The sequence below is a fragment of the Tursiops truncatus genome, chromosome 1 (genome assembly GCF_011762595.2).
Source record: "Tursiops truncatus isolate mTurTru1 chromosome 1, mTurTru1.mat.Y, whole genome shotgun sequence".
NCBI classification, from domain to species: Eukaryota; Metazoa; Chordata; class Mammalia; order Artiodactyla; family Delphinidae; genus Tursiops; species Tursiops truncatus.
In genome coordinates this window covers 178198099-178223757 of record NC_047034.1, presented here as the reverse complement: position 1 = coordinate 178223757, position 25659 = coordinate 178198099, and the positions used below count along the sequence as shown (strand labels likewise).

The following is a 25659-nucleotide window of genomic DNA, read 5'->3' as shown; positions in this document are numbered from 1 at the left end:
GCCCAGCACCACTGGGCTCAGAGTAGCAGGCACAGACAAAGCTCTGGCCTTCATCGGGGATGCAGAAGAACTTCTGAAAATACGCAGAAGGCCATGCTAAGTGAGTCAGGACAAGCTTGCAGGAAAAGGCGAAACAGAGAAACAGCACAAAGGAATCCAAAGCAACTGCTGCACCTAAAGCCCTCCCCCTCCCCCGCTTCTGACCTTGAGGAGTGAGCAGGCCCAGGCAGGGCTGATCCATGAAGGGCAGGGGGGAGAGGGTCCTCCTGGCCCCTGGGTGGGGACATGAGGCTGGAGTGTGCCCATGCCCCGGCCTCCTCCCTCCCTGACAGCTCTTTCTTTTGCTTTCAGCCCATGACACTGGTCTCGTGACCCTACAAGTTGCCTTCAACAACCAGATCATCTCCAACTCAGTGGTGTTTGAGTACAAAGCTCGGGCCCTGCCCACACTCCCGTCCTCCCAGCACGATTGGCTGTCACTGGACGGTAAGAACAGCGCTCGGGTCACCTTGCCAGGCCCCAAGGGAGAGGGACACTTGGGAACCCTGTGTGCAAGGTGTGAAAAAGGAGGAAGCATCCAGGTTTCCTAACTTCTGCTGCTCGGGGTGCAAGTCGCACCTCGAGAGGACTGGCTGGTCCCCACCCTCAATCTCGGTCTTTCCCTGGGACAGAGTGAGTAGGTGAGCTTGGACCCAGGGCTTGCCAGGGTGTCTGAGTGGCCAGACAAGCCCCTGAGCTGCTGAGAGGCCCCTCTCCGGACAGACCTGGGGCAGCAGGGTCCAGGCATCCTCTGCTGCCCCACCCCCAGCCCCAGGGCAGTTTCTAGAAGCAGAGGGAGCTCCTGGAGGCCATCACCAAGCCCTGAGCCTCTCAGAGGCAACAGCAATGGGCAAGGCTGGGGGAAGGCAGCCCAGGTTGGGCTTCTTTCTGATTCCAAGGCCTGGACTTCAAGGCTGTGTGTTGAGTGCTTCTGCCTTTTAGGGACCGTGAGCCACACCTTCTTATGGAAGCCCTCCCCGACCCAGCTGAGGGCGGAGGGCCAGGGAGCCCCCGGAGGCTCCAAGGCAGGAGGCAGGACGTGATGGCCAAGGACGCTTCTCTGAGAGCCGCTGGCCTGCTGCACGGGGGTGCCGAGCGGTGGCTGCTCCCCCTGGGGCGCCAGAGGCTCTGCAGAGAAAAGTCGCAGAGGCTGCCCTTCCGGGCCCGGGCATGCGCAGGGGAAGCCCCAGAGCTGGCCTGGGGGGCTGAGCCGATGGTCTGCTCTGGGCACCGAGACAGGATAGAGGGATGGCTTACACCCGCCCTTAGTATCAGGGCAGCCGCAGAGGTGCCCGTCTGTGGGGTACCTTGCTAGAGACCTTGCCGGCCCGAGGTGTTGGGTCTCAGCTAAGCTGACCCAGGCCCTCTGTGGGGGTCAGTTCCTTAAGCTCCCCTCCCCCATCCACAGCGGCCCTTTGCCTTCTCCCCTCTCAGACCTCCCCTTGCTGCTGGTCGCTGGAGGCTCTCTGGGCTTGGCCACATGCCTTAGGCAGCTTTCCTGGGCCACCCAGTGTGTAAATCTCTGCCTCATCCCAGCCCCGGCCCCAGCAGTGACAGGGGGCTGGCAGCCGCCCTGGCCACTGAAACCTCTGAGCTGTTCCCAGAGGTGGCTTTGGGTCAGCAGGCGTCTGCACGCTGGCAGTGGCTGCCTGGGAGCGCCAGGCTGGCCTTGGCAGCCACCCTGGCCGGGGCTGAAGCCAGCCAGCGCTGTGACGATGACCTACAGGATGTAACAGAGAAGGGCAGGGTGACCAGGGGCTCCCGTTCAGGAAATCCGGTTTCAGTTTTGCAGAACAAATGGGAAAGGGAACAGGGAACTCTGCAGAGCCCTGGCTCTCCCTCAGTGACCAGGTCACTTCACCAGGGTGCACTGCAGGATGCAGGGACCAGTCAGTGTCGGACCTGCCGGGAAGATGGAGCCCTTCAGAAAGCCAAGTCTAGCCAGGCAGTGCCTTGCCTCGGAGCACAGGAATCATCAGCCGTCCCCCCACCCGGAAGCCTAGAGGGCAGGCTGTACCGGGAGGCTGCCGGCAGGAGAGGATGCTGTGATAGAGATCGTGGGGAGGGGAAGCCACCTTCACTGCTTCATGACGAGCACGCCCCTGAGTCCTCGGCCAAGCAGGACACCTGCTCCCCAGCAGCCCCTCTGCCAGCACTTGCAGCTCTGAGCTCCATAGGCCTCCAGTTGAAATAAGCATCCTCCCAGCCCCTGGCAGAATACACAGGAGAGATGACAGGAGCTGGGGAAGGGACAAGGCAGGGCCACCCCCCTACCGAGAGCAGATGGGGGCCCCGAAGGACCCCATGAATCTCCTTCCCTTTGGGCTTGGCCAGGCGTCCTTTCAATAGTGGGAGGGGAAGGGGGGCCAGGGCAGAGGAACCGTGAGATGCCCACCCTGCCAGGGTGGAAGAGTAAAACTACCGTCTCCTTGCTCTTTTCCATCCCCCCCTCCCCGCCCCCCAAAATGAGTACAAGTGACTTATCTACCCAAGGATCATTCTCCCAGCATTTCACCAGCCTGATACATAATAACGGTGGGGGGGGGAGGGGAGCAGAACCGCAGCCTCAGCGCCAGGGTCATAATCCTCCCAGTGCAAAGGGGACAGCTGGGACAGCCCAGAGGGTGGAGGTCCCCCGGGCTCTGGCCAACCCTGTGGCCTGGCAGTGAAGAAGTGTGTCGAAGAAGATGCTGCAGCGACCAGGCTGTCAGAAGCCTTCCTCTCCTCTCCCCTCTCCTCCCGTTCCGCGGCTCCTTCCCTCTGCACCTCCCGCCCCCAAGGTTACCGGGCAAATTCTCAATTAGAACCGCGGGGACGGGGAGGTGCGCGCGCTGCGGGCAGGGGGAGGGGCGGCGGTGGAACGGGAGGGGGTGAGGGGACAGCAGCGCCGAGCGAACTGGGGCGCGGCGGCCAGGCGACGCGCGTGCACACACAGGCGCACACACAGACACACGCACGCTTGCACGCCCGGCGCAGCTGCAATGCAGGGGCCCTGCGCGGAGCGCTGGGCAGGTTGCGCCCGCGCCCGCCCCACGGGCTGCGGCACGGCTCAGCCCTCCCCAGCCCAGGGGAGAGAACAGGGACGTGCCGCCAGGGCTGCGCGCTCTGGCGCCGGCGGCCGCCTCCCGCTGCGCGCGCTCCTGGTCCGCACCACTCCACCCGCGCCCGTCGCCCTGCTTGCCATCCTGGGGGCGCTCTTTGCTCCTCCCTCCATCCTAGAGGGGGAGAAATGTTTGGGAAGAGATTTCAGCTTTCATTTGTTTAAAAAAATGGATTTGTTTGCCAGACTAAAGGCTGGGTGGGGCACGCGGAATCGAATCCGCGCGCGCAGCAGCAGCCGCGGTGGCGCAGCCTTTGTCCTGGGCGCAGCCTTTGTCTGAGCAGCTTGGTCGGGCGGGAGGCGATCGTCCCCAGAGAGGGTCATGGGCGCAGGGGCCCCGTGTCCCCCAAATCTCAGTTGGACACAGCCATCCAGGCGGAGACAAGCATGGAAACGGGGGAGGAGGGAGAACAGGGAAGAGGGGGCGCTGGCGTCGGCATCTACCCGCTCCAGGCCGACTTAGGGGGGAGCACAGTCCTCTGGGTCTCGGGAGCTGCAGCGCTTCTCCCAAACTTAGGGGACTTGCCCACCCTCCCCAGCCCCTGCACTGTGACCTCTAGAGGACACAGGCCCTACAGGCTGGCAGATTGCGGGCCACAGTACCTGTTCGTCTTATGAAGGATTGAATGCATGAGCGAATAAGTGCCCACGGGACACATCAAGAGAGCTTCATCCAGCCCAGTGTTCAAGAAGGCTTCCAGGAGGAAGTGACTCTTCCACTGAGGCCTCCAGCCTGAGCAGGCATCAGCCAGGCTGAGACGGATGGGAAGGAGGAGTATCCCAGGCAGAGGGAGCTGCAAGGGCCCCAGGCTGGGGAACAGCCGCTTCCTTTAGCCAAGGGGCTCTGGGAACTACCAGCTTCACCATTTCTTCCCCCAGAGGTCCAGATTCAGAACAGATTTCCCCAGGTCTCTTGCATCAGGACCCCAGAGTGGTCCGGGGTGGCTCAGCTGTGCCTTTGGGGCACAATGGGACCTCTTCCAGGTGAGAGGTAGTCAAGCAGCCAGTTTACCCCGGGACCATTTTCTGAGGCCCTCTGGGAAATGTCCCTTCTGCCTGCCAAGGGTCCTGTGGACACAAACAGCCAGGGCTGTGCTGAGCGAGGGGAGGCTGTGCTGTGTGTTTAGACGGCCTCTCCTGGGCCTGTGTTTGCAAAAAGAATCAGCCCAGGCCACCTGACCCTATGGCTCTGGAGCGAGGGGGTGGGGCGCACATCTGGCCAAGGGCACTAGGACACCTTTAAGAGATCCCTGTCCCTGGAAGAAAGGTGAGTGGAACTTCTGGGTGCCTGGTTCTTTCCCTTAACCAGCTGATGCTCCCCAAGGCCTTGGCCCACCCCTACCCAGCTGGGCCCCTCTCCAAACCCAACTAAGCCGCTTATTCTTAGACTATTTTCAACTGCCTCTCGGGCAGCTGAGCCTCCTGCCGGAGTGAGAGGATTGGTGCGATGCACGGATGCGGCTTTCTTGGGCTCAGCCCGTCAGCCACCTGGGCAGGTCTCCTGCCACCCTCGGGTGGGGGAGGGACCGTGTAATCTCAGGCAGAGGGAGGGGACGGGAACTCACATCTCACGGTCCAGGTGCCTGCTTCGGCATATGAAGCCTTGGGGCAGGGCGGACACCCCCACCCCCACCCCCCGCAGCCTGCCCTCCAGCTCACCGGGGCCAGAGGAGGGTATCTGGCAAGCCAGCCTCTGGGGCAGCCTGGCTCCGGGTTAGAGGTGTGGGAAGGTGGGAGCCTTGCCCCCTGTAAGGAGGTGGAGAGAAGGAAAAGCAAGATTTGGCCTCCTGGTTTGGCCTTCTGTGGCCAAGGCTTCCGTGCTAATAGATGGAAGATGTGTAGCTGGGATGGTCCCCAGCTCTGTCCCCTCCCCCCCTCCCAGCTGCCTGTCCCTGGCATGTGGCCATGCTTCTGCCAGCCTCTCCCCGCCCCCCGCCCCCCGCTGGCTGGTTTCTAATAGCAGCCTCCAACCACCAGGAGTGGAAGACCACACACTGAGCCAGAGGCCAAGGGTGCAGCCCAGGGGCAGCAGGAGGGGCCACTCCAGCTGTGAGAATGGCCCCTGGGAAGCTTCTGGATGTTTCCTCCCTCCAGTGAGGACACTCCAGGGCTTTCAGATGAGTGTACCTGGCGGGTCCCTCCTGGCCTGGCTCCCTCCATCCTGCAGATCCCCCAGCCCGCCTGCCAGTCCCCCCGCTCTGAGCCCGTGATGAACTGTCCACATGGGAGAACATCGACAGAGCCAGACAGAAAGTGTATCACTTTTACCAGATAATGTGGGGAGAGGAGCAAATGTTAAGTTGTAATGAATTTTAAATGCCACTGTTTTACTGAAACAAATACAGTTTGTTTCGTGGGGTAGAATACAAAATTCCGGAGAGTTTTTTAGATCAGACATAGAGCATCAGTGAACGGGCTTGACTTTGGAGAGCGCCTTGAACCACAGGCAAATCAGTGCCCCGAGGGCCCACACCCTCCTGCCTCTGGGAGCACTTTGAAGAAGTTTCAGAAGCTTGGACGCAGGGGTCTTCTCTGTAAGTAAGAAGGGGCACTGTGAAGAATCTTCTGGCATTCACCTAGAGTGGGGTCTAGGGCACACTCCAGTGTGTTAACTCATGGATGTCTGGGTATTTCTTTACATAGCGGGGACCTAAGAGATAAGTCGGTAGTGGCAGAAACTGGTTTGAGCCAGTCTTACACTCGGGACGTGAAGCTGAGCGGCAGGAAGGGACTGTGGTCTGAGCTGCAGCTACCCAGTCAAGGCCTCACTCCAAAGCACAGGCTCCGTCTTCATAGTCAGTGTCTCTGTGCTCTGTGGGGTCCACATCCTTACAGATGGGGGTGGGTGTCCTTAGCCCTCCTTAGGCAGAAACCAAGGGGCCTGGTGCTCAGATGTCTCCCGGAGGCGTGATCTGCTGCTTGCGGCTGGGGCCACACCAAATGGATCTGGGTGGCAGGGATGGGTCACCTTGGGGCTGGGCCTCACCCGCCTCTTTGCATCAGTGACAAATGGTGCCCTGCAGAGAAACTGCAAGCCCAGCATCTTCAGAGGCCGAGGAGACAGCCCCTGGGTCCTCATCCTGGCTACTGGGGCAGTTAGCAAAGTAAAAACCAGTGGGCGAAGACCCAGAGCTCCGGCAGACGTGGCCACTCCTGCGGGGGCAGCTTTTGGCCACCGGGGGGCAGGTGGCTCATCCTGAGGCGCGAAGGTGGGAGGCTCAGACCCTCCCATGGTCAATATCAACCAAGTTATCCTTGATTGTTGCATGAGTTTCCTGCCAGTTCTAGGGGCTGGAGGTTCTAGAGGCCCTGGTGCTGGCAGGGCCGTGCTCTCTCTGAAGGCTCTAAGGGAGAATCCTCTTGCCTCTTCCAGCTTCCAGGGGCCGCTGGCAACCCTTGGCACTCCTTGGCTGGTGGCAACATAACTCCAGCCTCTGCCTCCGTCATCACATGGCATCTTCCTTCTCTGTGTGTCTCTGTGTCTCTGTTTTCTCTTCTTACAAGGACACGGGTCATTGGATTAGGGCCCCACCCAATCCAATGAATTCATCTTAAAACAGTTACATCTGTAATTAACTAATTACCAAGACCCTATTTCCAAATAAGGTCACGTTCTAAGGCAGAGGGAGAAGAGAGAGGCCCCGGAGAGTGCAGGCTACGTGAACGTGAACGTTAACAGAACATTCCAGAAGGAGGAGCTGGCGATGGAGACTGAGAAGGAACAGTGGGGGTAGTCGGAGGGACATAGAAGAGGGTGGGGTCTCAGAGCCTAGGGTCAGAGGGCTTCACAAGGGGAGGAGGTGGTCCCTGGGGTCCGAGGGGCTGGAAATCATCCGGTGGATTAAAGACCCGGCAGGCCCTGGGATGCTGTCTCCAGGCCCCTCCCTTCTCCCTCTGCCCACTCTCCGTGAGGGCTTAGCCCCACCCAGGACGCTCTTTACCGTCTGTAAAGGTGCACTGATACGTCCACCTTTGTGCCTCTTCTCAGATCCAGAACCTTCCATCTAGCTGCCCCAGGACGTCGCTGCTCCGGTTTTCTTGGGCAAGTCAGCGTGTCCCAAATGTTACCCACATCGTTCTCTTATTGCCTGATCCTACACCTCCTACAGCCTCGGCGGAAAGTCCACCCCAGAAAACCCAGAGTCATTCCTGAGACCCCCTGCTCACGCCCAGCCCCCCAAACCCGTCACCATCCTAGTGGCCTTCTCTCCATCCCCTCTGCCACCACCTTGACTCGGCCCCAAACGTCCTTGCGCATCCTACTCCTGCTCCTGGCCTCTACTCTTGCCTCCTTCCACAAGGGTCGTCCCTTCTTGCATCACCAGGCGCCGCTCTGACTCCAGGGGACCTTCGTTCTCGTGGAGTTTACATCCTAGAGGCGGGAGAAAGATAACAAACACATCACAGAGGAAATATCGGGGCACTTACCATGGGCAGCCTGGTAGAGGGGGGCCAGGGTGGCTGCTTGAGGTCGGCGGCCGGCGGAGGCCTCTCTGGGGAGGCGCGATGTCAGAAAGGACGCCCACGCGAAGATCCTGGGAAGGACGTTCCAGGCCGAGGGAATCGCAGAACAGAGTTCCCTGCGAGACCCGGAGCTTGGCGTGTAGGGGCCGCACGGTGAGCAGGCTAAGGGGAGGTGCAGCGGAACAGGAAGGGGCCGGGCCTCCGGGGGCCCCTCAGCCAGGGCAGGGGGCTGGGACTTGATCCCGAGGACAGCGGGAGGGTTATAAGCCAGTGGGGTGACACGCTCCGCCCCCGCCCCGGCTGCTGTCTGGAACATGAACTGTGTCTCTACTCAGAGGGCGACCGCCGCGGGCGCTCTTGCATCAGTGCGGGCAAGAGATGAGAGCGGCTCCGACAAGGCCGGTGCTGATGAATCCCAAGAGACACAGTCTGGGGGCTTCTTGGGGGTAGAGTCAGGGGCCCTGCTGATGATTTGAACACGGAGGATAAGCAAGAGAAGGATGGGTAGTGCCTAGATTTGGGGCTTAAACAATGGTGGGGGACACGGGACCATTTCCTGAGATGAAGGACTTTGAAGAAGGTGGGAGAGAGGGAATCTCAGGTGGGTTTTGTTCATATTCTGGTTCACGGCCTATTAGAGTTGCCAAGGGTACAGTTGGGTTTGAAAGTCTGCAGGCCAAGGGGGGGCCCAGAAAGGAGATAAAATTTAGATGTCATCAGCTCAGCAATGGAATTTAAAGCCGTGGGTCTAGAGGCAGTTGCTCCATGAAAGAGGGTGGATAAAGGAGAGGAGAGGGCACAGGGTCAAGCACGGGCTCCCCCAGGATTTAAATGTCAAACGGAAAAGTTGCTGGCGAAGGAGAAGAAGCATCGAGCGAGAGGAGGAAGATGGAGAGGATGGGACCGCCGGGAGGCCGGAAGAGGGTGTTTCAAGAAAAAGGAGGTGGCAGCCGTGTTAATACCAGGAGAAGGGGAGCAGAGCATCCCAGGCAGAGGAAACCGCATGTAGGAAGACCCCACGGCAGGAGGGAGCTCCGTGAATTTAAAGAACCCAGAGAATTGGCCGAAAACTCTGGTAGCCTGTCTCTGAGCTCACATCCCTGACTCTCCCCAGGCTGGGACAGGAAAGACCTGGCCCAGGAGATCTTGTGCCTCCACCCCTCCTCGTGCAGCCAGAGAAAAAGCCCCGGGCCCTGCCCTTCCTGCCTTGCCCTCTGCTGTTGGCCCAGAAAACCATCCCACAGGTGTGCGGGCCCCAGAGAGGCAGCTTCGCGGGCCCCAGGCTCAGGGAGACGTCTATCCACATCTGCTCTGAGTCCCAGGGACAAACTCCCTCCCAGTTGCTCCCCACTGGGGTGCAGGGACTGGTGCCAAGTCCCAAAGCAGGAACAAACTGTGACTCACCCGCCCAACGGTGTGTGGATGTCAGACCCAGTGGAGACGGCTCTCAGACCCCGACCACCGGTTGTGGCTGGAATGCGGGAATCCTGCAGATGGACCCAACGGCTGCACGGCCAGTTCAGGCCAGCGATTTGAAGGCTTCCTTAGCCTTTCCTAGGATCTGGCCCCAGAATGCACCTCCCTGGAAAATAATGGATATGCTGATCTGTTGACCCAGCAGTGGGAGCAATGGTCCTGAGACGGGGAGACCCAGGACATCGCCCGTGAGCAAGGAGAAGGGGCCGTGGGTGGAGCGGGGGCTGGTGTGGCCTCCAGAAGGAAACGGGGTCCTGGCGGTCCTGGAGCTGGATGAGAGGAGGTTCCCACCTCCCCTACCAATAATCCAGATCCCAGCCTCTGGGTGGGGCGAGCACAAGCCCCCTCCTTTTAAAAACTCCCCAAAATGCACGTGTTTCTGATCCTTTCCAAGCAGCCCAGCGACTGACCTTGTCTCCCGCCTCTGTGACAACGAGACATTCACAGGAGCCTGATAGGCTGAAGACCAGCTCCCTCCACTGCTGACATGTTCCACTTGTGAACTTAAAGTCCTTTGCTTGAGGAAAAAAAAGTGACAGGCAGGTGTGTGTCAGATGTTCCATACTTAATAATGGGAGACACTTAAAAAAATCCGTGGCAGAGTGGAAATAATTGATACATCAGAAACAGACTTAGAATGTTCGAGAATTAGAACTTGGAAGAAACGGTTGTCGCATTGTCCAACCTCCTCATCCCTCTGGAAGGAATCTGGGCCCCCAGAAGAGCGGCCACTTGCCCCAAACCACTGCCGAATCAGGACAGAAGCCCTCCTGACTCAAGATCAGCGTGTGCCCTGCACCCTCCACCCACTTCCCCTTCTCCACCCCCCAGCCAGACTCACAGACTCCGGAAGCCGGGACACAGGGCAGGTGAGAAACCAGCTGGCCGAGGCCCTGGGCCAGTCCTGACATCAGCAGATGGAGAGGTCCCCCGAGTGTCCTTTCTCCTGCCCAGGTCCGAGATGGGCCCTCACCCCATTTGGTGACACCCACTTTTAGAAGAGCTGCTGACGCCTTGGGTCGCCTCAGCGACAGCAAAGCTGCATCCCTTGGTCTTGAGACACGAGGGAGAGCTGGCAGACCTGTTGGCACAGAGCTGTCCACCCAGGGGTCACAGCAGCTGACATCTACGTGCCACCACCTGCCAGGCCCTATCCACGAAGCGTTTACGCATATCGATTCACTCCAACTTCCCAACTACCTACGAGGTCCCCCATCCTACAGGTGAGGACGCAGACACACAGGGAGCAGGTGATGCCGAGAGGATCATACACAGCGGTCTGACCCCATCCACCGGCTCCTGACCTCCACACAACGAGAGCCTTCCTCTGCGCCTGTTCTCCCTACTATAGTTATGCTGCGTCCAATGGGAGTCTCCAGAGCTAGAAACATCCTTCATCCCTGCTTCTCCCTTCCCCACAACCCTCTTCCCCCAAGGCAAGCAGTTTGCAAAGTAGGACTTTTAAAAACCCCCCAGGGCTTCCTCCTCCCACCTTCCGGGGTCCTCTACCATTTTTCTATCTCAGGCCTTTAGCATCACACACCCGGGCTTGGAGCCTCGCTGTTGGCCTTCCTGCCGCCACATTCTTTCCCTCCCCATCCATGCTGTGTATCCCTGATGCTTTTGGAAAGGATTGACGGGAACCCGCTGTGTGCCAGGCGCTGTGCAAGGTGCGGTCCCCTGGGAGAGACAGACCCCAAAATTGGTGATTGTAACCCAGTGCAGCACGATGAGTTAGAAATGGAGGCGGGGCTGCCAGCGGCACCTGTTGGGAGGGGCGTGGTCATCTGGGAAGGTCAGAATCAACTCTGACTGCAGCACGGAATCCAAGACCCTTTCTAAGCTGCCCTCAGCCTGTCTTTCTCGGCTTACCTTCAGCCGTCATCTCCTCTCCCCCTGCACAAGGCTCTCCCCTCCTCTCCACCAAAATACCCGATTTCCCCAAACATCCTGTAGTGTTTCTCACCTCGAGGCCTTCACACATGCCGTTCCCTCTGGTCTCTCAGGTTATTTTTCCTGGGGCTGCTCTAGAGAACTCCTGCTCTGCTGAAAATTTCTACTGTAAGGCCCTTCCCCTCTAAAAGCTGACTTCCCCCCTCATCCCGCTGCCGCCCACACAGGATGCCTTCTTTTTATTTGGCTTTCCCATTACACTTTGTAAATTCCTCCCTTAGAAATTCTCTCTTTGTAATCATTTATTCCCTAACTGGTACCGGAGCCCCCAGTAGGTGCCAAGCCCTGGGCCAGTGCTGAGATTAGAACAAAGGAATGAATGAAAAAGAGCAGATGAGGTTCCTGTGCTCACCCAACTTACCATCTAGCAGAGGAAAAATCAGACCTGAACACCAAACCTTTGCACAAATAAGTGTGTGGGGAGCTTGTGATGGAGGGTTAAGAGGAGGTCTGGGAGGGATTTCTTGAAGAAGTGGCCCCTGAGCTGAGATCTGAGGCAGGAGCAGAAGTTAACTCCATGGAGAGGGGAGGGAACAGCATGGGGAACAGCGTGCACGGACAGCCCTGTGGTGGGAGGAGCCTCATGGATATAAGGCGGCATGTGAAGGCTGGGGAGGTGGAGAGGGGCTGGGGATCAGACCAGACAGGTTAGAGGGGTACCCAAGCACCAGCCAGGCTGAGGCGTGCTGGCTTTATCCCCAAGGAGAGGGAAGCCGTGGAAGATTTGAGAGGCATGGACGTGACCAAGTTTGCATTTCAGGAAGTGCTCTTGGCTGCTGCGTGGAGGATGGATTGAAGGAGAGCCAGAGCTGGCGAGGGTAGACCAGTGAATCCTCCAGGCTAGAGATGCTGCTGGACTTGGCGGTTCTGGGAAAAGGGGACCATCAAGAGAGATTCAGGAGGTAGCATCAGTAAGACTCGTAGATGGGTTAGGCACGGGCGCTCCGTGTCGTGCACCCTGGAGGAGGACTGGTCACGAGTTGGGCTAGTTTGAAGAGCCTTTGGGACATCCATGGGAAAAGTCAACAACAGCAAGTGAGTGGACTTAGGCTCCAGAGCTCAGAGAAGCATGTGGGCAGGAGAGAGACATCTGTGACATGACTGCATGGAGGTGGCATGGGAAGAAATGGGTCAAGGGGTGTGGATGAAATTGGCAAAGGTGAGAATATAGCTGAGTTCTGAGGCCAAGGACTTTTGTCTTAGTTATAATCATGTCCTAAGAGGCCAGGAACACAGTAGGTGCTCAATAAATATTTCTTCAAGGGATAGACGGACAGACGGATGGATGGATGGATGGATGGATGGATGGATGGATGGACGGATGGATGGACGGACAGTGGTGTCTTTGTGACACTGCTGACTGACTCCAGCTTTAGGCTACAGGATCCCTGATGTCAGAAGCAGCTGGGGAGGGTGTCCAGAACTGACCAGGCACCATCAACCCCTTTCTGGTTTCCCTGTCACTGGACAAGCTTCAGGCAAATAACCCAAGGCAAGAATGCAGAAGCTTGACCTTTATTAAAAATGTGCCCTTGAGGCTGCCTTCAGAGCTTTTAAGGGGCAGAGAATTCACTACTCAGCTCCCTAGATTTGGAAAAGGAAGAGAAAAAGCAAGTCTCCTCCCTGAGTTGCTCAGACCCATCTCCCCTCTGGACCAGGTCCTTGGCAAGTCCCTGCATGGTGTGTCACCATCCTGGGGTCTGGAGGAGGGCGTCATCTGACCCTCTGTGATTCCCTCATTGTCTGACCCAGCTCTACCTAGCCTGGTGAGTGAATGAATAAGTGAATGAATGAGTCGGTAGGTGGGTAGCTGAGTCAGGAGCCATGAAACCTGCCGGTCCACACCCACCTTTATGGAATTCACTGCATCAAAGTGCTCTGGTATGACAGTGACAGCCACTCCAGCCAGGCTCCATGCCAACAGCTTCACGTTCATGACCCTCAGCCAGGTCACAAACCACAATGGAAGAAACAGCTTTGGCAGAAGGCAGCCTGTACACCTGCCCATCAGTAACTGGTACCTGCTGAGTCCCAGGCATCTGAGGGGCACTCTCCTGGGTTCAGGGCTTTACGGGTCAACTGGGCGTGCCCCTACCTCCAGGAGTGCATGGCCCAGGACATGAGGCAAGCCGGACAGCACAGTTGGTGTGATGAGTGCCCCATAGTGGCAGGTTCCGAGTATTAGGGGAGCACATGAGAGAGGCAGGGAGTCCCTCTGTGCTCCCATCAGGAAGAGGATGCACTTGACAGGCGTTAACTCTGTATGAAAACTATGTTTGTTTGGAGGAACGCTCTCCTTATGTAGAAAGAATGTGCAAACAGTCAGCCAACTCACAATCCATGCACGGTTTCCATCATTCATGGAAAGGACTCACAGGGGCCATGAAAGCCGTTATACTCCCAGTTACAGTTTATTACATCAAAGGGATTCAGATGGAAACCAGCCAAGGGAAGAAGCGTGTCCAGCAGGTCCAGGAGGGCACCAAACACCCACCTTCCACTGTCTTCTCCCGTGGCCTGTGGTCAGCATCAATGTCCCTGCATCAATGTGTGACAATGCTCACGGAAAACCACCAGTCAGGGAAGCTCACCTGAGCCTCGGTGTCCAGAGTTCTTCTTGGGGCTCCACCGCGGAGGCGTGAGGGATTGCCCTCACGGCTGATCTCGGTCTCTGGTCTCTCCCGAGTTGGCTGAAACTGTGTGACCGAAAGTCCTTCCCTAAACCACATAGTTGATCCTTCTAGAGTGGCCAGCCCCTACCCTACAACTCTCCACTGTAACCAGCTCCTACCTTAAATCAGACTGTAGGACTCTCCAGTGACTCAGGCAAACTAAGCCACTCCCTCCGGCAGGACATTCCAAGGGCTTAGAGATCACCTCCCGGAAGGCAAGGACGAAAGCCAGACCTCTCTTTGGTCAAGGTTAAAGTCTCTACCGCGCAGAATTGCACCTCCCCTCCTCTGCCCCCACCAGCCTGTCTCCCCTGCTCCTCAACCAGCAGACCAATTTCTTTTTGCTGTTCTTGCCTCAAGAGGAAACGCTGAGCATCTGACATGGTTTTTGCTGTTGTTGTTGCTGTTGTTTTCTAAGTGTCGCCCCTACGCGGATACTGTGTAGTGCTCAGCAATTCTTTGGGGCTCAAGAACACATTTTATTATGAAACATGGTTTGGGCAACTACTTTGTCTTCTGCAGAGAATACTGTGCAAAGCTCAAGGTTTCCTGGGCAGAGATGTGAAATTCACTACATTACAGACCCATCCACTTAAATGTGAGTCAAATGAGAAATTTCAAGAGCCTTTGACAGCTAAGGTTATTATTCTCACATATGATCTCGATTCCCTCTTTAAATTACTCACCTGTGCCCCGGCCCGTGATGCTCTGCAAATGAACGTGCATCCGTCTCCATCTGCAGACAGCACCCCTGGCTCTGGCAGTGTTCTTTCCTCACTAAAGTGTTCTCCTGTTGGCTCCATTTGGAGCTGCCGCTCAGCCTTCTCCCTCCCCCACCCCCTGGAGGAAGCCCCTCCTCCAACTGTGCTCCTCTTTTTTCCCCCAGCACCGATGGGAATGGATCTGACCTTGCAAACGGTAACCAGCTGGGTGCACGAGGGAATCTCAGAGCCGGGGTGGGGTCCTGGGCAAAGAGCATTCCTGCTCAATAATTCACCTTTAAGAGAAAGAGAAAACCTAGATGCAGCATTCGGCCATCTTCTAAGACGTTAACAATTCAGTGTGATTCTCAGACATGAAAAATGCATCAGTGCTCTAAGTTTATAAGGTCAGTGATGTTTATTATGACAGCAGAAGGCCTGGCCTGGGCCCCCACCCCTGGAACAGCTAAAGCCAGGGGAAGCGCTAGTGTGTAGCTCCGAGCAGGGCCCGCCCAGAAGTCCTGCAGATGTGGCCCTGCGAGGTCCGGCTTGATGCATTCGAAGCCTCCAGTGCCCTGGCACTTGGAGATGGCTGATGCATTTATCACGAGTCTTTCTGCCCATTCCTGGAAAAGCAGCAGGAGAAAAAGCAAGCTCTGAGCAGAGAGCAGTCATGCAGCAGGAAGTGTGAACCTCCAGGCCCCCTGATTGCACTTACAGACATCATTCCTCCCCCAGCATTCTCGGTTTTGATTCCCAGAAGAAGGTGAGCGGGGGCTCATTTTATATTTGCTGAAAGGCCCTGGCATTGTTTTAAGTTACTTGAAAGTGAGTTAAAGCTGGGAGGATCCTTGGGTGGGGTGGCATTTCGTGTGACAGCATCCCAGGGGATTTCACTTTGATGCGGATGGTGCTTCCCAGGCAGCAGGGCCAAGCCAGGGACTGACCCGGCGTCAGTGGTCCGGAAGCCCGTGAGCTGCAGACCTGCATGGGGATGCGGCTGCACTGCGAGGGGCCACAGCGGATACCAGGGTGTCAGAGACCAGCTGGGGATGGGGGTACACGTGTGTGTGTAACACATCTGTGCTTTTCCCTGGCCACTCTTTTGTTTTTCTCAGTAACGGTGTTGAGCACCTAAGGTGTCTAAGCTCAACCTGTCAGCTCTGAGCTCAACCTGTCAGCTCTGCTTCTGAGCTCAACCTGTCAGCTCTGCTTCTCTGAGGCATGTGAGATGGTTGTAGCCTAAGGTGCGCTGGCCTCTAATTGCGCCTTCCCTTTTGATTGCTTTTTCTTTGTTTCAGTAACAGAGCGGGATTTGACAAGCCCCTCCCCTGGTGACCTCGGTAATGACTGATTATTTGTAGGAAGGTGTTGGTTGCTTCCCTAAAAATGGGAACTTCCCAGCTCTTGTTACCACCAGTGTCTGAGCTTCAGGGTTTGGTCACAGCAACTGTCAGGATGGTGATTTCAGAGTGGTCTTCAGTGTAAATATCCGGTCTTTTGACTGTTGTCACCTTCAGTCGAATATACTCATTTCTCCTTAATCAGGTTCCCAAGTTTAAAAAGAATGAATAATATCTACTTCGTACGAAAGTATACCACAGAAGCTTTAGTAAGTGCATTCTGAGTGTACCTTTTGAGTAAACACCGCTGTTCTTAACTGTGACTCCTCTGGGCCATACAAGAGCAGTCCAGTGGGTGCTTGCGATGCTCTCAGACCCCAAAGGCCGAAGCTTCCTGAGATCCTCTCTGGAAGGGTCCGCAGGAGGGTTGGGCCCTGATTTGGCAAGCATGACCTTGAACAGGGAGCCACAGAGTTCTGCACTTGAAGGTCTATGAGCCCTCAGCCAGGTAAAGAGATGCATGGCCATGTGGGGAGCTGGGCTTAGAAGACAAAGCTTGTCTTAGCTTGTCTTTGTTACTACCAGGTAACATACCACAGATGGAACGGCTGAAACAATAGACATTTATTTTCTCACAGTTCTGGAGGCTAGAAGTTCAAGATCAAGGTGTGGGCAGGTTTGGTTTCTTTTGAGGCCTGTCTTCTTGTCTTGCAGACAGCCGCCTTCTTGCTGTGTCCTCACATGGCCTTTTCTCTGTGTGCTGTCTCTTTGTGTGTCCCGATATCCTTCTAGTACAAGGACACCAGTCAGATTGGGTTAGGGTCCACCCTAACAGCCTCCTTTTAATCTAATCATTTCTTTTAAGGTCCTGATTCCAAATACAGTCGTTCTGAGGTCCTGTGAGTCAGGGCTCCAATCTATGAATTCCTGGGGGTGTAAAAACTCAGCCCATAACAGAGCCATTCTCCAAAAATGAGATGTGCTGCAGGAAGAGGATTTCATCACGGTCATGACGGCTTTGCCAAGCCCCAGACCTGCCCTTTGAGACCCCATGGTGGGTCCACAACTCAGACCCGCCCCGCAGGCCAGAGGCCTCATCTGGAGTTCTGCTGGCTTGCGCCTGAGTTTTCCAGCTATCTTGGCCAAGGTGTAGACTAGTCCCCTTGCCCTATTGTTTAGCTGAGACAAGGTGCTAACACCTTTTGGGCACCGGGCTACGAGCTTCACAAATAGTCCTTATGATGACCTTGGGATGCAGCTACTATTATCATCCCTGTTTTACTGATGAACACACTGAGGTCTAGAGAAGAGAGTCTTCCCAAGGTGTCAGAGCTGGAAACAGTGCCCCAGCCCTTCTGACCCCTGAGCAGAGTGCTCACCACTTGGCTACTCTGCCCTCAAGGTGTTTTAGGCTTCTGCTTCGAATAAAGCCCAGGCACAGACTGGCCTGGCTGGCCCAGCTTAGAGGGTCCCCAGGCCAGACAGGACCCGTCTCCTTGAGTCTGTTTGCGGTGTGCCACGCAGACTCCTGGTACCAAAGGGTGGTGTTGCGTTGACAGGCACAGCCTCAGGAAGAGTGCTGGAGGGAGGAAGAGGCCTCGGCCCTGCCAGCCAAGCTGCCAAGCCTGTCTCTTGGTTAAGGGGGGGCCCTTCACCCCATTGGACTGTCACGGAGGCTGTTTCTTTAGCTCTCACATGGGGCCAAGCAGAGAAGCAGCTAAGAGCTCCAGCTCAGGACTGCAGGGGATCGGGGTCTCTGCTGCTCACTAGTGCACAGTCCAGGGCAAATTACTTAACCCCCTGTGCCTCAGTTTCTTCCTCTGTAAAGCCATGGTAATAGGAACACCCACCAAGCACAAACTTGGTGTGAGGATGAAAGGAATTAACATGTGTAAAGAATGTAGTCACCCAGCAAATACTATCTTGATGATGATGATGATGATGATGATGATGACGATGGTGGTGATGGTGATGATGGTGATGATGATGATGATGATGATGGTGATGATGACGATGGTGGTGATGATGGCAGCTCCCATCCCAAGAGGAAGAACCAGGTCTCTCCCCTCCCCAGGTGGCATCTGCCTATTAAGCTGTCTTCACTATCCTGTCCGTGGAGGCTATACCTCCTTGTCCATGAGGACCATTCTGCCCAGAGTCCTAGAGCAGATGGGACCTTGGTGAGTTGGAAGGCATGGGTGAGACCATGAGCCACACTGGCGTGGGTCCTTGGTCCTCATCCCCAAGCCCCACCCAGGGTGCCCCCTAGTCCCTGGGCTCCCACTTTACATTCGTTATCCAATGTCATCCTCTCCCTGCTTGCAGGTGATGTTTCCATCCCCATTTTACTGACAAGGAAGCTGAATCTCGTCAGGTGACTTGTCCTTTGTCACGCAGCTCAGAGCCGCGGATACTGAAGCCCCCTGGGTGCTTTATCACCGCACGTTACCGCTTCCTGAGTGTGTGTTGGGTTATCCGCCTTTTGACTCTGTTGCTCCTTTGAGCAGAGCACGTCTCTGCACGTGCCCTGCTCTCATAGGAGACTGGCCATGTATTTTACCATCTGGCATGTGTATAATCCTGGGGGTGGGGGCACAGGGAATGGATGGGCCTGTATGAGCCACCAGGGAGAATGTGTGAAGGTGGTTTCTTTCCCCCAACTTCTTTGGATTCTCTTTCTGCATCACGGCCCTTAGGAGAAATCCCCAAGTTCCCAGACTGAGCTGACAGTGTTCCCGGGCTGATACCAATCCTGGCAGCACGGTTTGCCCTGGTAGCAAACACCTTGTCTCATACAGCTGTCCCCTACAGTAATCTAATGCTGCGTAACAAAGCACCCCAAAGCTGAGTGGCTCAAAATAGCAAGCATGTGCCAGTGCCCTCAATGCTGTGGGTTACCTGGGGGCATGCACGCAGCTGCATTCATGCGACCGGTCATTTCAAATCCACAGTCCCTGCAGCCGAAGCACAGGGGTGCTTGCTGTGTCAGGTCCCACTGGACCTGCACGAGGACCCCATGTGCATGGCCTTAGACCTCATTTTGCAGAAGAGGAAAGTGAGGCACAGGAAGAGAAAGGAGCTTGGCACACAGGTAGTTAGTGGTGATGCAGGAAACAGGGTCCGGGCTGCGCTGCCCCCACCCAGCACCTCCCTCCTATGGAAGGCTCAGGGGTCTGACAAGGACACTGGCAGCTCAGCTGAGGTGTCTGAGGCTCTCTGCAAAGCTCACCTTCACCCCTGAATCAGCCAACCATTGTGATGGAGAAGCCCGGCCTATCAGGGACCTCTCCAAGGGGAACCCCAAGTTCAGGCCACGGTTCTCTCCAGGACCCCTAGCTGTCGAGGAGGCAGTCACAACAAGTGGGAACTTGATGGACTCACCCCTGGCCTTTTCACAATCCTCCAGAAGCACAATTAGACAGGTGCCCTCTTCCATCATCCTTCTGCCCCATGGGGTCACCATCACGGGATTCAGCGCCTCCCCATGTCTGTCTTGTCTCCTCACTGAGCAGTCACCTAGCCAGGCCACATTCTCCACCTGCTGCCACCATATCCCACCGAGGGCCATACACGGGGGCTCAGTGAGCACGAGGGGACCCACTGAAAAAGGATCCGCTATCAGACCCTCCTGATTTTGGCTTTTCTTTTCCCATCACTCAGTTTTCTCTTCTAAAATTAATCCACTGATTCTTTTTATACTTCATTCTTTTTCTCTTCCTCTTATTGTCTGTGTGTATATCTCCACTGAGATATAATTAACATCCCATACACTTCACCCATTTAAAGTGTACAATTCAAAGCTTTTTAGTCTATTCACAGGGTTGTACAGTCAATATCACAACCCAATTTTTGAACAAGTTTATTCCTCCAAAAAGAAAGCCTTTTACCCATTAACAGTCCTGTCCCACTGCCCCCAAGCTCCTCCCTCCTCCCCCGCCTAAGGCAACTATTCATCTACTTTCAATCTCTATAAGTCTGCCTGTTCTCGAGTCATATCATATGTGTTCATTTGGACTGGCTTCTTTCACTTAGCATTATTTCTCCAAGGTCCATCCATGTTGCAGCAGGTGTCAGATCTTCGTTCCTTTTTATTGCCATATAAATGTCCATATGTGTGGACATATGTCTTCATTTCTCTTGGGTATATACGTGGAGTGGAATTGTGGGGTCATATGGTAACTCTATGAGTAAACTTTTGAGGAAGAGCCAGACTATTTTCCAAAGGAGCTGCACTATTTCAAATTCCCACCAGCAGGGTAGGAGTGTTTCAGTTTCTCCACTTCCTCACCAACACTTGTTATTGTCCATCTTTTTTATTACAGACATCCTGTGGATGTGAAGTGGTATCTGATTTGCATTTTTGTGGTTTTGATTAGTGATTCTGATTTACATTTCCCCAGTGATTAATGTTGCTGAGCATATTTTCATGTGCTATTAGCCATTTGTTTATCTTCTCTGGGGAAATACCTATTCAGAGCCTCTGCCCATTAGAAAAAAAATAGGTTGCTTTTTATTCTTGAGTTGTAAGAATGAGAAGGAATACAAGTTCCTTATCACGTATATGATTTACAAATATTTTCCCCATTCAGTGAATTGTCTTTTTCACTTTCTTGATGGTGTCCTTTGAAGCACAAATGTTTTCGATTTTGATGAAGCCCAATTTTTTTTTTTTTTTGGTTGCTTGTGGTTTGATGGCATAGCTGAGGAACCATTGCCAAATCCAAGGTTTCCCTCGACATTTTCTTCTAAGACGTTTGTACTTTGGCTTTTATATTTAAGTCTTTGATCCATTTCGAATTAATTTTTACATATGGTGTGAGGTAGGGGCCCAACTTCATTCTTTTACGTGGGGACATCCAGTTACTCCAGCCCTATTTGTTGAAAAGACTATCCTTTCCCCATTGAATTATTTTGTCGCTCTTACCCATGGTTTCTAAGAATACTTTTATATTTCCTAAGGCCTTAAAGATACAATGAATATGCATCTTGCATTTATTTTTAAGTTGTCACTTAGTTTTCATTAGATTATTTTTTATTAGAAGTTGATATATGCAGAAACATATTTGATTTCTTATGAGATAGGAGAGGTGAAGATATGCTGCAGTAACAAACAACCCCATGCCAAATGATTTATTTCTCTCTCACGCTCAAGTCCAATGCCAGTTGGTGAGGAAGGTCCTATTCATCACAGTCACTCAGGGACCTGGCCCAGTAGAATCTACATCTTGACATAAACAAGCATCACAGTTGCCGGGGCTGAAGAAAAGAAGTCCTGGTTCTTAGAAATTTCCCAGACTGCTTTCTTAAACAAAGGGAAGCTTAACGATGGCAAGAATTTTTAGGTACTTGGAGAGCCATCACAGGGGCAGAACGAGTGCAGGTTCAGAACTTGAAACCCAGACCTGCCGCATACGGTCTGTATGACTTTAGTCAAGTTATCTGACACCTTGCAGCCTCGTTTTTTTCCTCTGTACAATATCCAGCTTGCAGGAGAAATAGTAGCAGTGTATGTGAGTGTCTAGCGTAACAGCAGGCAGATATCAGGTACCCAACAAACCGAAGTTCCCTTCATCCTCCTGAGACCCTCAGCAGAGGTTAGGCTGGGATACGGACACACCATCTCTGCTTTAAGATGCAACAGTTGCACTTGGTCTGGGTGCTACCAAGTGAAGTCATCACCGAGCAAAGTTTTCTTCTTCACTATTTAAAAAAATGACCCCGGTTTACTCAAAGCCCCATAAAAACCTAGTGGAAGAATTTGCTTGAAGCACATGCCTGTCTCACCCTGTCATTTCCTAACCTGGAGGAGAGGAGCATGAATACCCACGAGGAAGGACACCCTGCCAGCACACTGCCTGAGCTCTGAGCTTACTCCAGAAGCATCCAGCGCACCCTGCCCCAGCTCCGCCTGCCTTTCCAGGTGTGGCCCAGGGAGGGCACTTGCTCTCGTGGCCTCCACCCCGAGACAGAGGTGCAGAGGGGAAGGAGAGCGACAGACCTTCCAAGAGGGGAATGGCCCCAGCTGAGGACTTTCCTAGTGCAGAAATGTCACCTCGGGCTGCCTGGAAGGAGAGCTCCAGGCTGCTGACCCCAACTCTGACATCAGGGCACAGCCAATGTGTTGAAGCAGCCATGGCTAAACGTTTCTTTCATGCCAGGTGGACATGAGCTGCTGGAGGAAGGGTGAAGGGTCATGGCAGGCAGCTGGGATGCCCAGGTTTGAACGAGAGCTGAACTTCTGTCTTTTCAAAAGCAAATCTAAGGGGGAAGAAAAAAACCAAAACCAAACAAACCAAAACCAAACAACAAAGTTCCCCACCTGAAAGAAAAGTCTGGAGGCTTTTTCTTTAGCTGGGGTCCAGGTGGCTGAACCTGGACCCAATCATCCTGAGTTCCCTGCACTGCGTGTATAAAGGCAGGTGTTGCCCCTCGTCATCCCAACTCCCCAGTTGGTCTCTGTTGCTCACAATCTACTCAGAGCAATTCAACAACTATTAGCTGAATCCTTCCAGCGTGCCTGGAATTGTGCAAGGTGCCAAGATAAGTTAAGACTCTATTCCTGTTCTCAAGGAGATTAGAGGTGTCTCCTTCTTAGCTAACAACAACTAACTTTTAAAATTACTTCTTATTAATGTACAGTACATATGGAAATTGCATATATCATAAGTATGTGAAACTCAGCTCAATGAGTTTTCACAAACTAAAACCGGTGCCCAGGTCAAGAAGAGAACATTACCAGAAACCCAGAAACCCACCCCCACTCCTCTCCAGTCACTATCCACCACTCCAAGACACCTTGATTCTGATGGCAACAAGAGCGAACTTGTATTGAGTGTGACTTACGTGCCAGGCACCACTGGTGTAAGCATGTGACATCTATTGGCTCATCTAATTCTCACCCATAGATCTGAAGGCACAGCCCATGGGGTTCACAGTTAGCAAATAGGAGAACCTAACTACCATTGTCCCCGACTACTAACCTTACATTGCCTCTCCTGGAAACAGAGTGCTGAAATAGTAATGCATAACAATGCCCCTGGGTCTGCTCCGCTGAGAGCAGCCAGGGGATCTGAGCCAGGCCTCAATGAATGGCTAAGAATGCCCCTAGCAGATAAAGGTGGGGGGGAGTGCATAAGCAGAGCAGGGGAGCGCAGGGGTCCAGTGTGGTGAGAGCAGGGCAGAGGCAATGGGGGTGGGAATATGAAGGACTTGTTGGAGCAGGATTGTGAGTGCGTTCGAGTGTTCTGACTTTGCCGGGGCAGGTGAGGGACTTGCTGAGGTTTAGAATCAGCCATCGGCCCCCGAGAGTGAGACCATACTCTACCTGCTCGCTTTGCTGGCTTAGAGGCGTGGCACAGGATGGGAGCCAGCCCCACTAGGGATGTCCTTGGGCTTGGTCTCTAAACAACGACTCAGTTTTGGTTGTATAGTCTTGAGGGCTGTGCAAAATTCTGTGGTTGTTTTCGTGTGCGTTTGGGTAGGCTCAGTAAAAGAGACTCTGCCCCCATCTTTCGAGACGCTTTTTAACCCAAATGGCAGAAAGGAGGCATAACCAGTTTTTACGATCTTTGAGAATATGAGGGAAAAAAGAGAAGATGGGCTCATCACAAGTCTGCACGGGCCAAGCACTTTCTGTGTGCAAGGCCGTGGGTGGGGTTTATTGAATCGGCAGGACTACACCTGTTACAGGGAAAGGAGAAGGGGTGGTGGTGTCCATTTGGGATGCCTGGGAAGGCTGCTTGCAGACGTGAGTCTTGATGGAGAGGTGTGACTTGGGCTTTTGGCGGGAAGTAAGAGACACTATGCAGAAGCATCCAAGTGAGAAAGCCGAAGCCAGAACTTTTGGACACCAGGGTTAGAGCCGAGGGATGGGCAGAGACCCTAGAACTTCAGTTAAGGAGGTCAGGCCCTGCGCTGCCGGAATGGGCGCCTTGGACACTCCTGAACTCCCATGGGAGCCGTCCTGCAGCGTCCCTGCCCAGACATCCTCGGCCCCGTCCTGGCCGACGACCCGGGCCCCTCCGCACTCCGACCCCGGGACCCGCCCAAGTGCCCCGGTGGCCTCCCGGGCGCTGCCCCGGCTCCGCAGCCGTCGGCCGGCTCACCATGCCCCGCGCCCCTCCTTCCCGCCCAGTCCTCCGCGCTCCCCCGCTCGCGGCGCGGCGCAGCGCAGCGCCGGCTCCTCCCGTGGCTGCATTGCAGACGCCGCAGCCGCCGCCGCCGCAGGCCGCGCCGGGGCTGCGCCGGGAGCCCGGGCCGGGGTACGCGGGGCCCCAGGGTGCGGGGCTCCCGAGCGGACCCGACGGCGCCGCGGGGCCGGGAATCGGCGGCCGGGCGAGGGGTGGCTCCGCAGGCCGGGAGCACGCGGCCCGAGCGCCCCTCCCGCGCGGTGCGGGCCCCAGAGGAGGCCGCCCGGGGCTGTGGGCCCGGGGGAGAGGGCGCGGCCGTCGGGCTCGGAGTCGTCCCTGCCCTCGAGGGGACCGTGGCCACCCGGCTGCCTGGCCTCCCGGAATCTGGGCGGGAGAGCGGGCGACGGCATCTCGAGGGGCCGTGGCGCCGCGCTCCGCCCGCACCCTCCGGGCCGGGCCCGCCGCCGTCCAGCGCGGCGCCGCGAGGCTCGGGCGCAGTTCCGGCGCAGTCCCCGCGCCGAGCGGCTCCGCGCCCCACACCTGCCTCTGCCCGGCTCCGGGTGACGTAGCGCCCTCCGATTGGCCCGAGGGGCCCAGAGGGCGGGGCCGAGGACGGTGAGCTCACCGCCGCGCCCTGCCATTGGCCCGGGCGGCGCACTCGGGCTGTGGCGGGGAGACAGCGGTACCCCGAGCCCGAGTCGTTCCAGCCGCGGCGTGTGGAGCTGAGCGGGTCAGGGCAGGGCTGGGCTGTCGGGGCCGGGCCGGGCGGGGCCGCGCGGGAGGAGTAGGAAGACAGAGGCGGCTCGGCGCCAGCCCGACCGAGCGTTGGTCGTGCTCACCAAGTCGGAGTGAGTGTGCGTGCGGCCGAGGGGAGAGTCAGTCGGCCGGGCGCGTGCGGGGCGAGGGCGGTGGCCGGCGGGGGCGCGCGGGCCGGCCGGGCGCGCGGGGGCGGGGCCGGGGGCGGGCGCGCACCGCGGCCGGGGCGTGGGGAGCACCCGTGCCCGCGGCGGGGGCGCGCGTGTTTACGCGAGGGGGGAGTCACTGTGTCAGAGGAGCGGGTGCGAGGACACGCGCGTTTGTGGAGGAGCCGGGGGGTCGTGGGAGGGGCGCGCGTGTTCACGCGAGGGAGGAGTGTTTGGACGCGCGAGTGTGCGTGGGGCCCGGCGCGTGTTTACGGGGCGAGCGTGCAGGAGGGGGTGTTTGGCTGAGCGTGCGGAGCGCGTGTTGATGGAGCGAGGGGGAGGGCGTGAGCGTGTTTGCGGAGCGGGGGTGCGGACACGGGTGTTTACGGTGCGAGTGGGAGGGTGAGGGGGCGCGTGAGCTGATGGAGAGAGCGCAGGGACTGAGTGTGTTTTGAGGCACGAGTGCGCGTGGCGCCCGGCGTGTTTACCGAGCGAGTGTGGGTGAGGGGGGTGGCACCACGCGTGTTCGTGGAGCTAGTGGGGGAGCGGGGGGAGCGAGGCCGGGAGCGCGCGCGCGTGTAGCTGCGAGGCGGTGGGGGCTGGTGTGGGTGTGAGAACACGCGTGTGCGCGCGAGTTCGTGGGAGTGTTTGGGTGAGTGGCGGTCTGGGGACACGCGTGCGGGGAGTGGCCGGCGCGAGCGGCGCGGACGCCCGTGGGGCCGCCGGCTGGTTTTCGTTTGCGAGGCGCGTCTGGGCGGCGGGCTTTTCGGATCGAGTGCTCGCTCCCGCGGCCAGGCGTGGGGAGAGGGGCGGGGCCGGGCGCCCGCTCCACGGGGAGAAGGGCGAGGGGAGTGGAGCAGGGACAAGTGCCCCCTTGGCG

At 56.2% G+C, this 25659-nt stretch overlaps 2 protein-coding genes across 6 annotated transcripts in view; both read left to right on the top strand.

Annotated features, from left to right (window-relative positions):
* LOC141278795 (calmodulin-binding transcription activator 1-like) overlaps positions 1–7147 on the top strand; it is a 193653-nt gene extending 186506 nt beyond the window's left edge. Inside the window, exons 9-10 of the mRNA XM_073805330.1 lie at positions 352–486; positions 7128–7147. Of these exons, the coding sequence (XP_073661431.1) occupies positions 352–486; positions 7128–7147 (155 nt within the window). The remainder of the gene's footprint in view (positions 1–351; positions 487–7127) is intronic.
* The window catches only part of LOC101318487 (calmodulin-binding transcription activator 1), an 84279-nt gene that overhangs the window by 5238 nt on the left and 53382 nt on the right, over positions 1–25659 (top strand). For 4 of the 5 annotated variants that reach the window (XM_033843898.2, XM_073796704.1, XM_033843900.2 and 1 more), the window contains exon 1: positions 24600–24725. The gene's annotated coding sequence lies outside the window, so the exon portion shown is untranslated. Of the gene's footprint in view, positions 1–351; positions 487–24599; positions 24726–25659 lie in introns of those variants that run through there. The other variant, XM_073796711.1, reaches the window with a different exon arrangement.